The sequence below is a fragment of the Hyperolius riggenbachi genome, chromosome 6, assembly GCF_040937935.1.
Source record: "Hyperolius riggenbachi isolate aHypRig1 chromosome 6, aHypRig1.pri, whole genome shotgun sequence".
NCBI lineage: Eukaryota > Metazoa > Chordata > Amphibia > Anura > Hyperoliidae > Hyperolius > Hyperolius riggenbachi.
The window spans coordinates 86,645,849-86,662,346 of NC_090651.1; the positions used below are offsets into that span (position 1 = coordinate 86,645,849).

At 43.2% G+C, this 16,498-nt stretch overlaps 1 protein-coding gene across 1 annotated transcript in view; it reads right to left on the minus strand.

The window, feature by feature from the left end:
• Nucleotides 1-16,498, minus strand: part of COP1 (COP1 E3 ubiquitin ligase) — a 319,426-nt gene that overhangs the window by 231,680 nt on the left and 71,248 nt on the right. The window contains exon 6 of the mRNA XM_068239628.1: nt 1,498-1,566. Coding sequence (XP_068095729.1) covers nt 1,498-1,566 — 69 coding nt within the window. The remainder of the gene's footprint in view (nt 1-1,497; nt 1,567-16,498) is intronic.

Here is a 16,498-nt window from a genome sequence, read left to right on the forward strand (position 1 = left end):
TGATAAAGTTCAATCCTTTTCCTGCGAATGGCACACTCTGTAGCATAAGCCACGTTGTTGTCAGTTAGTCATCAGGTCCCACACGTCATATGCAAAGAAAGAAAACACATATAGTGTATAACTGCGATATAAATTGTAACTCCAACACCACGTGTGACACTCGCCGTCACCTCAAACCAACCAATAGCACCCCTTCCAGGGACCCCCCCCTTTGTGCCCGCACTCACCCTAGAGGCCTCCCAAATATCCGGAGGTAGGAATGATAACTTAGGGGGTCAGAGAGCACAGTCCGCCGCCAGTTCCACCCTAATCCAAAGGACTCTAAAAGCTTTAAAAACGCCACAATAGTGTAAAACCAACGTTTTAATATACGAAAAAAAGGGGGTGTTACACTCACAAGCGTAGAAGAATCACAGGCATATCAGTACAGGTCAAGTCCCCGGGTGACTGCTCCGCAAGATGCCGTCTAGGATCCAACTCTCACGCTCGCGTCCCTCCTCACACTTCCTACTTCCTTGCCAGTCACGAGTGCCGTAGCTCCGCCCTATGCATTTCGTCACCTAGTGACTCATCAGGGGCCCCTGTGAGTGTAACACCCCCTTTTTTCGTATATTAAAACGTTGGTTTTACACTATTGTGGCGTTTTTAAAGCTTTTAGAGTCCTTTGGATTAAGTGGAACTGGCGGCGGACTGTGCTCTCTGACCCCCTAAGTTATCATTCCTACCTCCGGATATTTGGGAGGCCTCTAGGGTGAGTGCGGGCACAAAGGGGGGTGTCCCTGGCACGGGTGCTATTGGTTGGTTTGAGGTGACGGCGAGTGTCACACGTGGTGTTGGAGTTACAATTTATAATCGCAGTTATACACTATATGTGTTTTCTTGCTTTGCATATGACGTGTGGGCCCTGATGAGTAACTGACTACAACGTGGCTTATGCTACAGAGTGTGCCATTCGCAGGAAAAGGATTGAACTTTATCAGACTGCTGTGGTAAACTATATGTATGGTGTCATTGCGTCTTGGCTTCTGAGCGCGTTCTCCTTTTACAGGATTTCAAACATTGTCTACACTACAATTTGGGAACGCGATCCACGTTTGCAAAGTTTATGATTATCCTGAGCGCAATTTTATAGATATATTTGTACCGTATTTTTCAGACCATAAGACGCACATGTGACCTGACTACCGGGAGCGAGTCTGGCTGTGGCTTAGAAGCTAAATCTTGCTCCTATCCCCACCCCTATAGTGATGTGGTTCTCAGCCTACCTTCCCTGAGAGAAATGGGAAAATGGGTGGGGAGCCTCATCATGGTGGGTGACTGAAATAGGAGGAGCACCATTCTGAATCTCGTGCACAACCTAACTTCCTCCCTGCAGTCAGACAGAATGGTCATTGTCATGGTGGACCTCTGGCAAATTGGGCAGTGATCCTTGATAAAAAACTAAGGAAATCTTTAAATCTGTGCTCAAGGTTTGCTTTGACATCAATGCCACATTACCTCTCTCTTATTCCGCCGGGCGACTTTCAGAAATTCCATGAGGATCTGGACTTGGGCAGCATGAGATTCCTGTAGAAGAGAGAATCAGTCTTTATTCTGTTCAGAACAGTCACAATAATCCCAAAAGCTACACCAATGGCCAGCTACGTTTATAGGGCAAGTAGTAACAGTCATTGATGTAGATATATGTAAATATCAAAAAACAGGTTAGAGTACAAGAGTAAATACAAGGTATATTTATCCTAAATGCCTTGCAGAACTCCTTTATCCACTCAAATATATTCTCACATCTATACCATGTATTATTCAGTAGTTTTATAGAGCACCGATATCTTCCATAGCACTGTACAGAGCATATTGTCTTGTCACTTAAAGAGAGTCTGAAGTGAAAAAAATGACCTCTTTATTTCAGAATGCTCTTCAGCCTTAAAGTGAACCTACAGACTAAAAATCGACTCAGCAGCACTGAAAAGGCTTGGCGTTTCTTTAACAGTTTCACAGCATCAGAACTTTGTTTCTCTTATACAAGCCTCATTTTTAGCTGCACAGAAGAAAACTGCCCGGGCTTTTTTCCCCTGATGCTGTGCAAAGCATGATGGGATTTCTGATGTTGCTCTCGTTCTGCTGTTTTGGTGCAAATTTTTTTTCTTACATTTTGAATTTGACATTTGAAGCCTAGCGTGTGCAGCTGGGAGGGGTTATCAGGATGCAGGACAGTTGGAACTGTGTCTCCTGCTCCCCTGTCACCTCCTTTCAACCAAAAAGATGGCTGCCCACATGACAAAGATGGCAGCCCCCATGAATCACAAACATTTGCCTGTTCTTTTAAAACAGGGTAAGAGAGACTACCAATCAATTCTAATTAACATAACTAATGTAACTTAATGACAGTATGTTTGTTTAGGCTGAAGTTCCCCTTTAAGAGTAAAGATGATTTGCAGCATCCCCGCAGTCGTACAAGGTCTTTGTCCCCCCTCTCCTCCCCCCCCCCCCCCCAAATCCTGGGGCAAAATCCTCCGGTACTTCCTGGAGGAGGCAGAGCTTCGTGCTGTAGCTCTGCTTCCAATCCAATCACCGCCTCTTCCTGCCCCTCTAAATGTTCTTTCACTGAGAGAGGTGGGAATGAGGCGGAGATCAGCAGTAATTGAATGGACTGGAGGCAGAGCTTGGCAGCAAAATCTGCAACTTTGAAAGTCGTAGAATTTTGTCCCGGGATTTGGGGGGATAAAGACCTCGTACAGCCGCAGGGATGCGCTTAGCGGATGTGTTGGATCAACTGTCGTTCACACGACTGTTAGGTCCGTACATGTGTACAAATGACAGGTTTGTCCAACTAATAGACGTTTTCAAACAAGTTGTTTGGTCAGTCATTTAATTTAGTCCATTGTTCTATCCAATGTCCTTTATCAAGTTGGTCAAACGACGTGTAGATTAGGTAAATTAGCATATCAGCCACTTAGTTGGTCAGCGTTTACATGATGTCTGAACGACTTCTTGTCTGCACTTACATGTCGTCTGAACGACTTGTTGTTTGCACTTCAAGTCGTTCAAATGGCCAGTTTAAACGACAATCAGGAGTAAAGTTAAATGTGTGGAAGCACCTTAACAATGATCCTTTCCACTTATAACAAGATTTTTTCACAACTGAAACTTCAGTTGAGGTCAGTTATAGATCAGTTGCTGTCAGTTATAGCTGAAAGGACAACTGATGTGCAAGGGAATGTCCATATTTCCATATGGCTCACATGGGCGATGTAACAGTTTAACAGTGTGCTGACCAGGAGGCTGTTACATGGTCATTATTTAACCACTTAAGGACCACAGGCTTACACCCCCCTTAGTGACCAGGCCATTTTTACAATTCAGTGTGCTGCAGCTTTAACAGCTTGCTGCAGGGCCATAGAACTTAGCACACAATTGAATCTTGCCCCCTTTTATGCCACCTACAGAGCTTTCTGTTGGTGGCATCTAATTGCTGCTGAGAGCCCGGAGAACCAATCAGAGTTGATCACCTCTCATAGGCGACAGCCTATGAGAGGGCTCTTCTTGTGACACACTCGATGGGACAGCTCAGTGACAGAGCTGTCCACCGTACAGCACTGTGGTAGATCGCAGCGCTGTACATGTAAATAAACTGGGGGGGGGGTCCATGTAACAGCCTGCCGCCGATTGCGGGCAGGCAGGCTGATCTCAGAGCTCCGCTCCATCATTCAGCGAGGATGCCCGCAATCACTGTTAATCTCCTCCCCCAGGACTTGACGACAATTGGCGTTAGGCGCTCCTGGTGGAGCCACCTTGCAGCTGCTGATCGTCGTTAGGTGGCTGTAAGCTGGTTAAAGAACCACTATTGTGAAAAAATTTGCAACATTTAAAATACATATATTCACATATAAATTAGTATGTTTCTCCCAGAGTAAAATGAGCCATAAATTACTTTTCTCCTATCTCGCTGACAATTACAGTAGGTAGTCAAAATCTGACAGAACAGACAGGTTTTGAACTAGTCCATCTCTTCATCGGGGATTCTCAGCAAGGCTTTTATTCTTTATAAATACATTCCCTGAAAAGGATTTATACAATGATGTTGCCCAGCCTCCCTGCTCACTTTTTTTTGGCAGATGGACAGAGAAACTGTCATTCACTAAGTGCTTTTGATACTAAACAAAACTAAGGGCCATATCTTTTTCACCTGAGTTTTCTCCCAGGAGCTAATTTTTCATCTTTAATTTTAAATAACTTTCCAGTACTTTTCAACTAAAAAAAAGTACCAAAAAGTTGGTTAAAAAAAAAATAAAATACTACTAATATTTTATTATTTTGAGAATATTCGTGCCTTCTGGGGGCTTAAATGCATTGTATTGACAAGTTTAAAAATATCACCTAGGAGAAAACTCAGGTGAAAAAGTGAATTGAATATGGCCCAAAGAATCTCCCAGGAGGAGATGAGCTAGTCCAAAACCTGTCAGTTCTGTCAGATTTCTACTATCTACTGTAAGTAACAGCAGCATAGGAGAAAAGTAATTTACAGCTCATTTTACTCAGGGAGAAACACACTTTTTATTTGTATGTCTTTACATGCATTTTAAATTTTAAGATGTTTGCGATAGTGGTCCTTTAAAATGGAGAATTCTATTGATTACAGTGGACAAAAAGGACAGGAGAGAGGAGAAAGACTGAGGAGTAGACTAGAAAGGAGGTAAGTATAACTGGGTACGTTTATTTTGACTTCATTTTTCAGTTCAGGTCAGCTTTAACTGTTCCTCAGAGGGACTCACAATCTAATCCATATCATAGTCATAAGTCTATGTATGAATAGTGTAGTGCAGCACTGGGAAAACTATGGCACGCGGGCCGAGCTGTCACTCCAGCCCACCGACAGGCGGCCAGATTCCTCTCCTCCCTCCAGAGTCGCAGGCAGGCGGAAAGGGGAGGCTTAAAACTCACGGCATGGCCGAAGGAGACACGACACTGGATTTCGCCATACCGGGAGTTTTAACACCCCTTCTTCTTCCCTGTTCGCAATGCTGAGGGAGGAATTCAACCGTTTCAGCCCGCGGGTTGTTTTCACTTTATGGACGTGGTTTTCCCTTTCATTCCCCAATAATTCTTTATTTCTCAGTTTTCGGATATTATAGTTTTAAAATAAAAAGTTTTACTGTGGATTAAAGTAACACATTTTATCTGCCCATTTGTGCTGGATATTGCAATGTTTATATTTTAAATCACTAGTATGTAAATCAACAGGACACAACCATCACTTTGCAAAGCAGCCCACAGCCATCACTACAGGTCTTCATTAGGGTAACAAAATATTCCATAATGATGTCTGCTTATTTGTAATAATCAGTTGGCTCTGATGGTTACTCTGCACAAAAGTTGTGTTTGTTTGGAAGGTGTTCTATTGTGAGGCAGTAGCGGATAGATTGTAACCCTTTCAGGCTACAAGAGGAACTTCCTGCTGATGCTGCTTTAAAGTGGACCCAAATTAAAAATACAAGATTTCAGAAATAAAATCATTTTCTAAATTATAATAATAAATAGCAGCCTTTTTTTCAGCTGCATGATGACAAATATAAAATATTTTACATTTATTGGAGGAACCCCTCCCTTCATTTCAAATTGCCGGGATTTTTCCGGCAAACTGGTGGAGTAGATGGTGTTCGGCAATGGAGGAATTGCTAATGGCTGCCCCCAGTATAACCCTAGCTATGAAAAGAGAAGGGTGAATAGCATGCACTGAAATGATCATAGGTTTGAAGGAGTGTTTATTTATCTTTGTATGTGTCAGAGTGGTGCAACTAAATATTTTTAATTAAAAAAAAAATGTTTGGTTTGGGTCCGCTTTAAAACACTGATCTGGAAAAGCACAAACATATTGCTGATATGGGATAGGTTCATCTTGTGCCACCAATGCAACCACTGACCTCAGCTTATACTGGAGTCAATCTTTCTTTCCAGTTTTTCTTTTTTAGGTTAAAGTTAGGGGGGTTGTCTTATACTTTGGTCGGCTTATACTCGGGTATATACGGAAATGTATGTATTTACTTACTGAGTTTAGCTTGTCTAATTCCCCCTCATCGGTGACTAAGCACAAGTTGTAATTTGCCCTCAGCTAGCTGCCATGGCAGAGAGTTAATTGGTAAACACAGGATGCTAACAATACAGTGGTGTGAAAAACTATTTGCCCCCTTCCTGATTTCTTATTTTTTTGCATGTTTGTCACACTTAAATGTTTCTGCTCATCAAAAACCTTTAACTATTAGTCAAAGATAACCTAATTGAACACAAAATGCAGTTTAAAATGATGTTTTTTATTATTTAGTGAGAAAAAAAACTCAAAACCTACATGGCCCTGTGTGAAAAAGAAATTGCCCCCTGAACCTAATAACTGGTTGGGCCACCCTTAGCAGCAATAATTGCAATCAAGTATTTGCGATAACTTGCAACGAGTCTTTTACAGCGCTCTGGAGGAATTTTGGCCCACTCATCTTTGCAGAATTGTTGTAATTCAGCTTTATTTGAGGGCTTTCTAGCGTGAACCGCCTTTTTAAGGTCATGCCACAACATCTCAATAGGATTCAGGTCAGGACTTTGACTAGGCCACTCCAAAGTCTTCATTTTGTTTTTCTTCAGCCATTCAGAGGTGGATTTGCTGGTGTGTTTTGGGTCATTGTCCAGCTGCAGCACCCAAGATCGCTTCAGCTTGAGTTGACGAACAGATGGCCGGACATTCTCCTTCAGGATTTTTTGGTAGACAGTAGAATTCATGGTTCCATCTATCACAGCAAGCCTTCCAGGTCCTGAAGCAGCAAAAGAACCCCAGACCATCCCACTACCACCACCATATTTTACTGTTGGTATGATGTTTTTCTGCTGAAATGCTGTGTTACTTCTACGCCAGATGTAACGGGACAGGTACCTTCTAAAAAGTTCAACTTTTGTCTCGTCGGTCCACAAGGTATTTTCCCAAAAGTCTTGGCAATCATTGAAATTTTTTTTAGCAAAATTGAGACGAGCCTTAATGTTCTTTTTGCTTAAAAGTGGTTTGCGCCTTGGATATCTTCCATGCAGGCCGTTTTTGCCCAGTCTCTTTCTTATGGAGTCGTGAACACGGACCTTAATTGAGGCAAGTGAGGCCTGCAGTTCTTTAGATATTGTCCTGGGGTCTTTTGTAGCCTCTCGGATAAGTTTTCTCTGCAGTCTTGGGGTAATTTTGGTCGGCCGGCCACTCCTGGGAAGGTTCATCACTGTTCCATGTGTTTGCCATTTGTGGATAATGGCTCTCACTGTGGTTTGCTGGAGTCCCAAAGCTTTAGAAATGGCTTTATAACCTTTACCAGACTGATAGATTTCAATTACAGTACTTTTGTTCTCATTTGTTCCTGAATTTCTTTGGATCTTGGCATGATGTCTAGCTTTTGAGGTGCTTTTGGTCTACTTCTCTGTGTCAGATAGCACCTATTTAAGTGATTTCTTGATTGAAACAGGTGTGGCAGTAATCAGGCCTGGGGGTGACTACAGAAATTGAACTCAGGTGTAATAAACCACCTTTAAGTTATTTTTTAACAAGGGGGGCAATCACTTTTTCACACAGGGCGATGTAGATTTGGAGGTTTTTTTCCCTCACTAAATAATAAAAACCATCATTTAAAACTGCATTTTGTGTTCAATTAGGTTATCTTTGACTAATAGTTAACTGTTTTTGATGAGCAGAAACATTTAAGTGTGACAAACATGCAAAAGAATAAGAAATCAGGAAGGGGGCAAATAGTTTTTCACACCACTGTATATCTGCTTCCATGAAAGCGGGAAGTAGACAAACTGAAGATTTATTGCAGGATTTGTATCAGCTATAACAAAGAAATGTTTTTTTTCTTTAAATGTTCTGCTGTTGCTTATCTTTTAGAGCAAAAAGGAAGTTCTGAATTCAGGTCTGCTTTAAAGCCCCTCCTTTTTTTAATCAAATAAAAACTCAACTCCAATAAAAAAGCTGTATATTTTTTATATAGTGTATCCAAAGCCTAGCTCTGAAAGCAATTCCAACGAGGGTATAGCCTGATTGCAACTCTGAAACACAGTCAGCTTGGATGCCCTATATAGACCCACAAGTGTCTTTGTTAATTGTCTAATTAATTGAATTTACCGTATGTGGAATCCAAACAATTTGCTGTAACATCTCAGCCATGATCTATAAAATGGAGCACCACACAAAATTAAAGCGGCCCTTCTTTTAAAGGGAATCTGAACTGAAAATAAACTTATGATATCATTATTTGTATGTGTATTACAGCTAAGAAATAGGAAATTAGCAGCACAGATATTGTTTCCAGTACAGGAAGACTTAAAGAGACTCTGTAATGTCAAAAAGATCCCCTGGGGGGTACTCACCTCGGGTGGGGGAAGCCTCCGGATCCTAATGAGGCTTCCCACGCCGTCCTCTGTCCCACGGGGGTCTCGCCGCAGCCCTCCGAACAGCCGGCGACTGTGCCGACTGTCAGTTCAATATTTACCTTTGCTGGCTCCAGCGGGGGCGCTGTGGCGGCTTTCCGTTCTGAACTACACGGAAATACCCGATCTCAGTCGGGTCCGCTCTACTGCGCAGTCGCCGGAAACTTGCGCCTGCGCAGTAGAGCAGACCCGACGGCGATCGGGTATTTCCGTGTAGTTCGGAGCCGACAGCCATCAGAGCGCCTGCGCAGGAGCCAGGAAGGTAAATATTGACGTCACCGTTGCCCGGACTCCACGGAGGGCTGCAGCGAGACCCCCGTGGGACAGAGGACGGCGTGGGAAGCCTCATTAGGATCCGGAGGCTTCCCCCACCCGAGGTGAGTACCCCCAGGGGATCTTTTTGACATTACAGATTCTCGAAACTTCCACTATCTATCCAAAAGAGCTTATCTGAGCTCCACGTTTGGTCACTGCTTTCTGGAGCATTTACACATCACAGAAACAGTCAAAGGCAGATTTAGATAGCATTTTAATCCTGGGTTTAATCATGGGAAGTTGAAAAGTTCATTAGCTCTGCTTGTGTTCTAGTTTAAAATACAGAGTGTGGTTTGTAATTGCAAATATTAGAGAATTATGCAATGCTATAAAAAAAAGCTATTCATCAAAAATTTAAAATCTGAGACTATTTTCTTTGCCACTAATGTTTTAATATTTATCAGTACTACACATACAAATAATTATTTCATAAGTTTTGTTTTTTGTTCACTTCAGTGTCACTTCAAGCGCAAGAAGAAGAAAAATATAGAAAGAAAAGAGTATGAACAAAATATTTTATAATCCTCTATCTTGTCATTATGTTTGAAGATGGGAAAAAAGGGAGGGGGGGGACTCATGGTAATCAATGCAAACGAAACTGCATTGCTGAATAATCGCATCGGAATGGAAATGCCATGCATTGCGTAGGCCTTTTTCTTTTTCCAATGCGTTCAAGTGGGGAAAGGGCCTAATTAATTATAAAAGTGCTAACTGCTGTGAAAATTTGTAATGTGCACTACAAATTAGCAACAAAAAATGCCTGCAGTTAGCTCAGTTTAGAGCATACATGTCAAACTTAGGCCTGCAAAATCATAACATTTGGGTCTCAAGTGTTTTGCCCACTTTGCATTATGTTTGGCCCACTCTAGACCACCAGGGAAGCTATACTGGAGGTGAAGCCCTAGATCACCAGAGAAGCCATAAGGGGTAGGGAGAAGGAAAGCATTAGAGACCAGGGAGGGAACTATATATGGAAAGCACTAGACACCAGGGAACATATAGGAGAAAAAGGGGGGGGGGGGCACTAAACACCAGGAACTGTATAGGGGAGGGAGGGGGCCACAGACACCAAGATATTGTATAGAGCAGGGAGGGCCACTAGACACCAGGGAACTGTATGGGGAGGGATGGGGGCTATTGGACACCAAGGAACTTTATAAGGAAGGGATGTGGCCACTAAAAATTGAGATTAGAGAGTGTACTTATTGTCTGCTATGTATTCCTGGTACTTCTTCTCTTCCTTTAATGCCCAATGGACTTTGCACTTTTTTTTTTTTTTGCATAAACCACGTACATGGAAATGTTTGTTTTCACCTAAATAAATAAAAAAAAAAAAACTAACAACAAGAGTCATAAAAGCTAGCACTTGGGAGAAAAGAATCCACAGCTGTTGGATGGCCTGCCAAGCCTGTACGCAACCTCACGCTTGTTATCAGTTTCGGACATAGGTTACAACAACAGTGACATCGCCAGCCAACTGAGAGTGAGAGTAAAAGGCACATGGCTAGGCTTCCCGCTCATTTCGAGATTCACCCAGCCGCCACAGGCTGCTGACGCTCTTCTCGTGCCAGGCTCTAGTAGACAGTGTTAGGCTGCCTTCATCCCTGCTCTTTCTGGAGCTAAATTTAATCTGAAGATTACATTATTTTCCCTTTTGCTGCTGTGATAGTTGGCCAAATATTTTTATGGCCGTCCTGGCAGCAAAGCTGAACAATATGTGCTGTGGAGGGAGGCTCTGTTATTGGCACAGCGTGCAACTGGGACAGAAAGACTCTATCAATTCCATGAGACTGTGTCTTCGTTAGCCTGGGAGGGATTGCCAAGAGGGAGAAAACGGGGGCACAGCTACCATCTACCAGGAGAGAGCTCCACACAGCACATTTTCATATGGATTTTATAGAGACGTGATCATCTACGAAAGACCAATAAAATCCAAATAAAGCCAGCTTAGAGCTAGAGATGTACAAAGATCCGTGGGGATTTATAAAGCTTACAATTACAGAGATCCAGAGATTTGCTTAAGAAGCAAATATGCCTGTAAAACTGAAGCAGGTTCTGGATTCTGACACCTCATGACATCCATTGCTTTACTTCAGCTACAGACTGACTGCTTTCTATTGTTCTCAAAAAAATCACTTTGTATTTCAATCCTAAAACTTGCTTAAAGGGAACCTTAACTGAACGAGGGGTAAAGAGTTTTACTTACCTGGGGCTATTACCAGCCCCCTGCAGCAGTCCTGTGCCCTCGGCGCCCCTCTGGAATCCTCTGGTCCCCCGCTGTCACTTAGTTTCGTTTTTGACGACTCACCAGTCGCCGGCCGCCATGCGTATTATTGGACGCATTCACCAATGCAATTAGCGCTATTGCGGACCGCAACGCGTACAAAAATACGCGTTGCCGCATTCCGCACGCGTAGATATGCGGCAACGCGTATTTTTGCACGAGTTGCGGTCCGCAATAGCGCTAATTGCATTGGTGATGGCGTCCAATAATACGCATGGCGGCCGGCGACTGGTGAGTCGTCAAAAACGAAACTAAGTGACAGCGGGGGACCAGAGGATTCCAGAGCGGCGCCGAGGGCACAGGACTGCTGCAGGGGGCTGGTAATAGCCCCAGGTAAGTAAAACTCTTTACCCCCCGTTCAGTTAAGGTTCCCTTTAATATCGGTAACATTTGGTTTTATTTTTTTTATATTTTTCCCACCTCTGGGTAACGGTTAAGGACACATGCAAAAACGCCAGAACAGTTCCCCTAACTTGTCCAGTTAAAAAAGGTACAAGGTTGCTAATCGGATATGTGCCCCCTTAAAGAATGAGTAATAAGGGTTGGAGAAGGCACATCATCGATAAAGTCCCATGGGTGCGTGATAGTATGAGACAGGCAATAGCATCAGTAGTACAGCAAGCAAAAAGTCCATCAGCACACCAACTTCACGGTTAAAGCTCACTCTTTATTGTGCACAAAACTACAAGGAGTCAGACAATTGTTTCTGGAGTCTCAAAGGATCTCCCTTTTTCAAGGCATGTGACATAGGGTATGCCACATGCCTTGAAAAAGTGCATTACACTGCCAACGGACTGGCGTTAACTAGTTAAAGTACATGAGTGGTAGGATATATCGACCATCCAGTTCGATAACAATCGAATCGGATGAAAATCAGTACTGCAAAACGAGCATGCCCAACCGTCGATTCAGGGGTAAAGTTGGTCGACATGCTGGGAAATCTCAGGTCAACAAGCATAATCGGATTCCCAGCGATAATCAGGAACAATGACCGCAACGGACACCCCAAACTGCGTCCCTCCAAATGTTAGATGTACCTCCGATGCCCATGTATTTATACTTTACCTGGCATACCCTCACGCCATCCCAAACCTTCCCTCCCAAGTTGCCGCACTATACTATCTCCTTGGTGACCCACGTAACTAGTGACGTATTGCCTGTCACATACACAACCCCATGTGCTATAAATACCGGCAACCACATGGGGCATGGCCGCATACCTAGCAGAAATACAGCGCGTACATTTAACGTTTGGGGGGGGGATGTGGCTGGGAGAGGCGACATCACGAGGCTGATTCCCGAGAGATTTCATGCTGAAATCGGTCGGGAATCAGCCTATGTTTTCTTCGATCTGAGAGAGATCTGTTTCTTGGTCTTGATACATCACTTGATATATGGCCACGTTGAATACATGATCTCGTTATTTCCAATCTCAACCACTGCAACCTCCCCCTTTTTTTCTTGTTCATGAGTTACTCCGTAGAGAAAATACTGTATATGTAACTTTGGACTGTCTAACCATATCAGAAATCTCCCAGAATGAGGAAGAAGCTCCTCCCTCTTAAAATTTCAAGCCAAGCTACTTGTTCTTTACTGGGACAAATGGCTTCGCAGACCAGTAGGCAAGTTCATTGTACTCTATGTTGTCCACTTTGCTCAGCTGAAATCTCTGGAACGACTGTAAATGTATGTGTGCAGTGTCCACTGTATGTAGCCCCGATTCTGTACTCTATCATATGTTACTGCTCAAGTGAATGTTAGGGAAACTAATCATGCTTGCTCCCTTTTAAAAAGGGAATGCATCATCACCGTACATGGATTGACAGCCATTCCCTTAGCTGATAGCCCAGATGACTGGCAGCAGATGCTGCAGCACATGGATTTTCTCCAGGTAGAATTACTGCAAGGAGCTTACAAACCGCAACGAAAAAAAGAAAAGCTCTGCAGCCCTGCCCTTTCCACTAATATTGAATGTCTGTTCCCAACTTCACAACTTTTTTTTCACTCTACTTTCTGCCCAGTAGTAATAAGCAACTGTACCAACATACAAATCTCTACTGATCCCAAGAGAAGTAAGAGTCTCTAGTCACTGTTTAATTACCTAGCTGCCAGTTGATGAAATCTGCTGTTTCACATCTAACAACGCGTGCAGGAGCCGTTCTCCTGCACGCGTTTTACTAGCCTGCGGCTGTCGTCGGGAATCTGCGGTGCGACGCTGAGTAGTGGCGGCAGTATCAATTAACCCAACGGGGAAACGCTGATTCCCGACGATAAAATGCGCCCGGGTGCATCGTACCGCAACGCATCGAAACGCAGCATCGGGTGTGAAAGGGAAATAGAAAGTCTAAGGACTTTCCTTTTACCTTGGTTAACGCAAAGTATAGACTTTGCGTTAAACCGCTGAAAAAGGGCTCTGGTGTGAAAAAACCCTGATAGGCTAAATTTCTCTCTTGTTGGGTCAGAGATTTCCAACACACAGATCCAAATGATACACCCCGTTTTTACCAAACTTAAAATATAACCTTTGGTGGGTTCTATTTTGCGACAAAAAGACACAAATTTTATAAAATATATCAAAGCGCTAAAGCTGGTAAATCAAGTCCAAGTCCGTGTGGAGTGTGCTACCACAAGGTTAGGCAAACCTATTAAAATCAGTATAAAATCGTGCAAGCGCACATTCTGATATTATAACAGTCGACATATACAGTGTCTTGATCCAGTGTATCACCTCCACCATGGACACCCAACAGCATACAGACTCACCAGATGTATTGGCCACTGCTAGACTGGCCAAACATGCACAAATCCAGGAGCCTTGGTGCTTCAGGATCCTGGTGTCACTTTAAGGATAACCCTTTGTATCACCTTCACTCTCCACCTTTTCCTTGCATGTTAATCTATGAAATCCCCCATGTGTGTTTGTATGCTTGCCTCACAACAGTGGCAGAATCCTGCCAACAGGACACATTGCAGCTTCTCTTTTTGAAACAATGTTGCACTTTTGACAGGAACATGCAACTCTGTGTTCAGATCCTGCAGGCAGATTTGGTGTGACCTAAGTAAAAATGGTGTGAAGGCTTGAGGACGGCTGCAAGGGCACTCCTGCGCCCGTCCGACTAGTTCTGCCGAAGCTGCATAAGGGACCTTATAATATCAGGATGCGCGCTTAAACGATTTTATACTAAAGACACAAATGCTCCTGATGCTAGGTGTCACGACAGGACACCAGCCTAGTAGAACTACTGAACATAAGCAGGTGCATCCGGTCAGGTCAGCAAGTGCATGGAACACCCTACAGTGAGAATAACTGTTCAGATTTCCAATATCTACTGCTGTATAGCCAGTTAGGAACATAAAGCACTAGTCACAACTATACAGTGCTGTGTGAGTACTCATAGCGCCATGTGACACCTCTCAATACCCAACATGTTTTGCCATTGAGGCAGGGCTTTGCCAGGGGTGGAAAAAACAAAACAAAGTACAGTATTTAAAAAAAAAAAAGCACCCCCCCCCCCCCTCGATCAACAATCAGCATAACTTTCTAGCACAGCAGAATGTGCTCAAGTCAGATTTGGCTATTAGAATTTTCTGATCACTACTTTACTGTTCACTTTTACAATTCTTAAGGAGACTCAGAGATGAGTCTTCCTGCTGTCTTTTACTTACCCGGGGCTTCCTCAAGCCCCATAAGCATGGATGTGTCCCTCGTCGTCCTTCTGCAGTCCTCCATTCAGCCGCAGTCAACTCTCGGTATGCGGCTCAATCGGACTCAGTCTGACTGTGTGATGTCAGCTGGGGCCTTCGCTGACGTCACTGAGCCGCTTACCAGGGAAGATTGCGGCTGAACGGCGGTGCTGAGGAGGACAGAGAGGGACACAGCCATGCTTATGGGGCTGGAGGAAGCCCTGGGTAAGAAAAAAACAGCAGGAAGACTCAGCTCTACTTTGCAGAAACCCAAAAAAAAGGAAATTTTACTATTCTAAGTTTTGATTTATCAGTTGATTTAATACCAGTGAACTGTTCACTTCACAATAACAGATTAAGTTCACAAAAACTACCTTGTGGCCAACTGCCATTCCCTTAAAAACCTGTAGTATTCCTCAGACTAATATTTGTGGACCTGGGCAGCTCATGGATCTTCAGATGAACTCCATTGAAGGAAACTATTATACTGATTTGGAACCAGGCCTCATCCCATCTGACACCAAGCCCAACCCAAACTATTCAATAGTCCAAGATCAGAACAGAAGAGGCCAGAAACAAAGTTTTCACATGACGACTGTTAAGTAGCTGGACTGGAGTCTTGGTTTTAAATCAAAAAAGGTGAAACCCTTTTGTGTGGAGAGCAATTCGACTCAGACTATTGCTGGGGTTTCTATTCACCACAGGATGCTGTGCTTTGACAGTTATCTTGGTTTTGTGACATGATAGGTTTCCTTTGGTAAAACTTTTTTCCCCCACCATTATAACATACACAATCTCAAGTTTAAAATCTTTACTATATTCTCTCTGGGGCATTACCTCATGATTACCCTGACAGAGGTTTGCTAAAAATATATCAGTCCTGCTTTGAGTCACAGAAAAGAGAAGATATGCTTCTGCTTGACAAGTAAATAAAGGAGAAAGCTTTGGGATGATAGCTGCACTGATCACAAACAAGAGAATTCCTTTTTCACAAGTACAGGTCTCTCTAAACGGGAGATGGCATAAAACTGAAATAGGTGCTGCCAGCACTAACTATACTGCAGCCTGCAAGCAAACCTGTATTTTTGTATTTTTATACACATACAAAAATGACATTACTTTAAAGTGGACCTGAACTCTAGCAGTGGACAGAAGATAAACAGAGAAATGCACCATGTATGTATTTAGAGAGTTTAGCCTGTCTAATTCCCCCTCATTTGTGACTAATCACAAGTTGTAATTTGATCACTCAGCTGTATCAGCTGACTGCCATGGCAGAGAAGCTAGGTGGTAAACACAGGATGTTAACAATAGGTCTGCTTCCATGAAAGCAGGACGTGCACACAATGCAGATTTGGTGCAGGATTTGTATCAGCTGTAACAAAGAAAATGTATTCTTTAAAGGTTATTATGCTGTTGTGTATCTTTTTGCGCACAGAGGAAGTTCTGAGTTCAGATCCACTTTACAGTAACCCTGAAGTGACATGCAACATTAGATAACCATGTATATGTGCAGTTCCAGTCCTATTTAGAACTAGCCAGTGTTAACTTTTTTTTTTTTCTTTAATAAAAGTAGGGGCATAAGAATCCAAAGCTCTAAATGAGGCAACTGACTTATAAAAAGGTGTCTGGGAAACACTCCCGAGTGCAAAGAACAGAGAAAAAGTTGAATACAGTAGAGTTCTGATTATCTGGAACTCAACTAACCAGCAGTCTCAACCAACCAGCACGAACCACCGAAAGTACGGTACTCAATGGTAAAGGCCAACT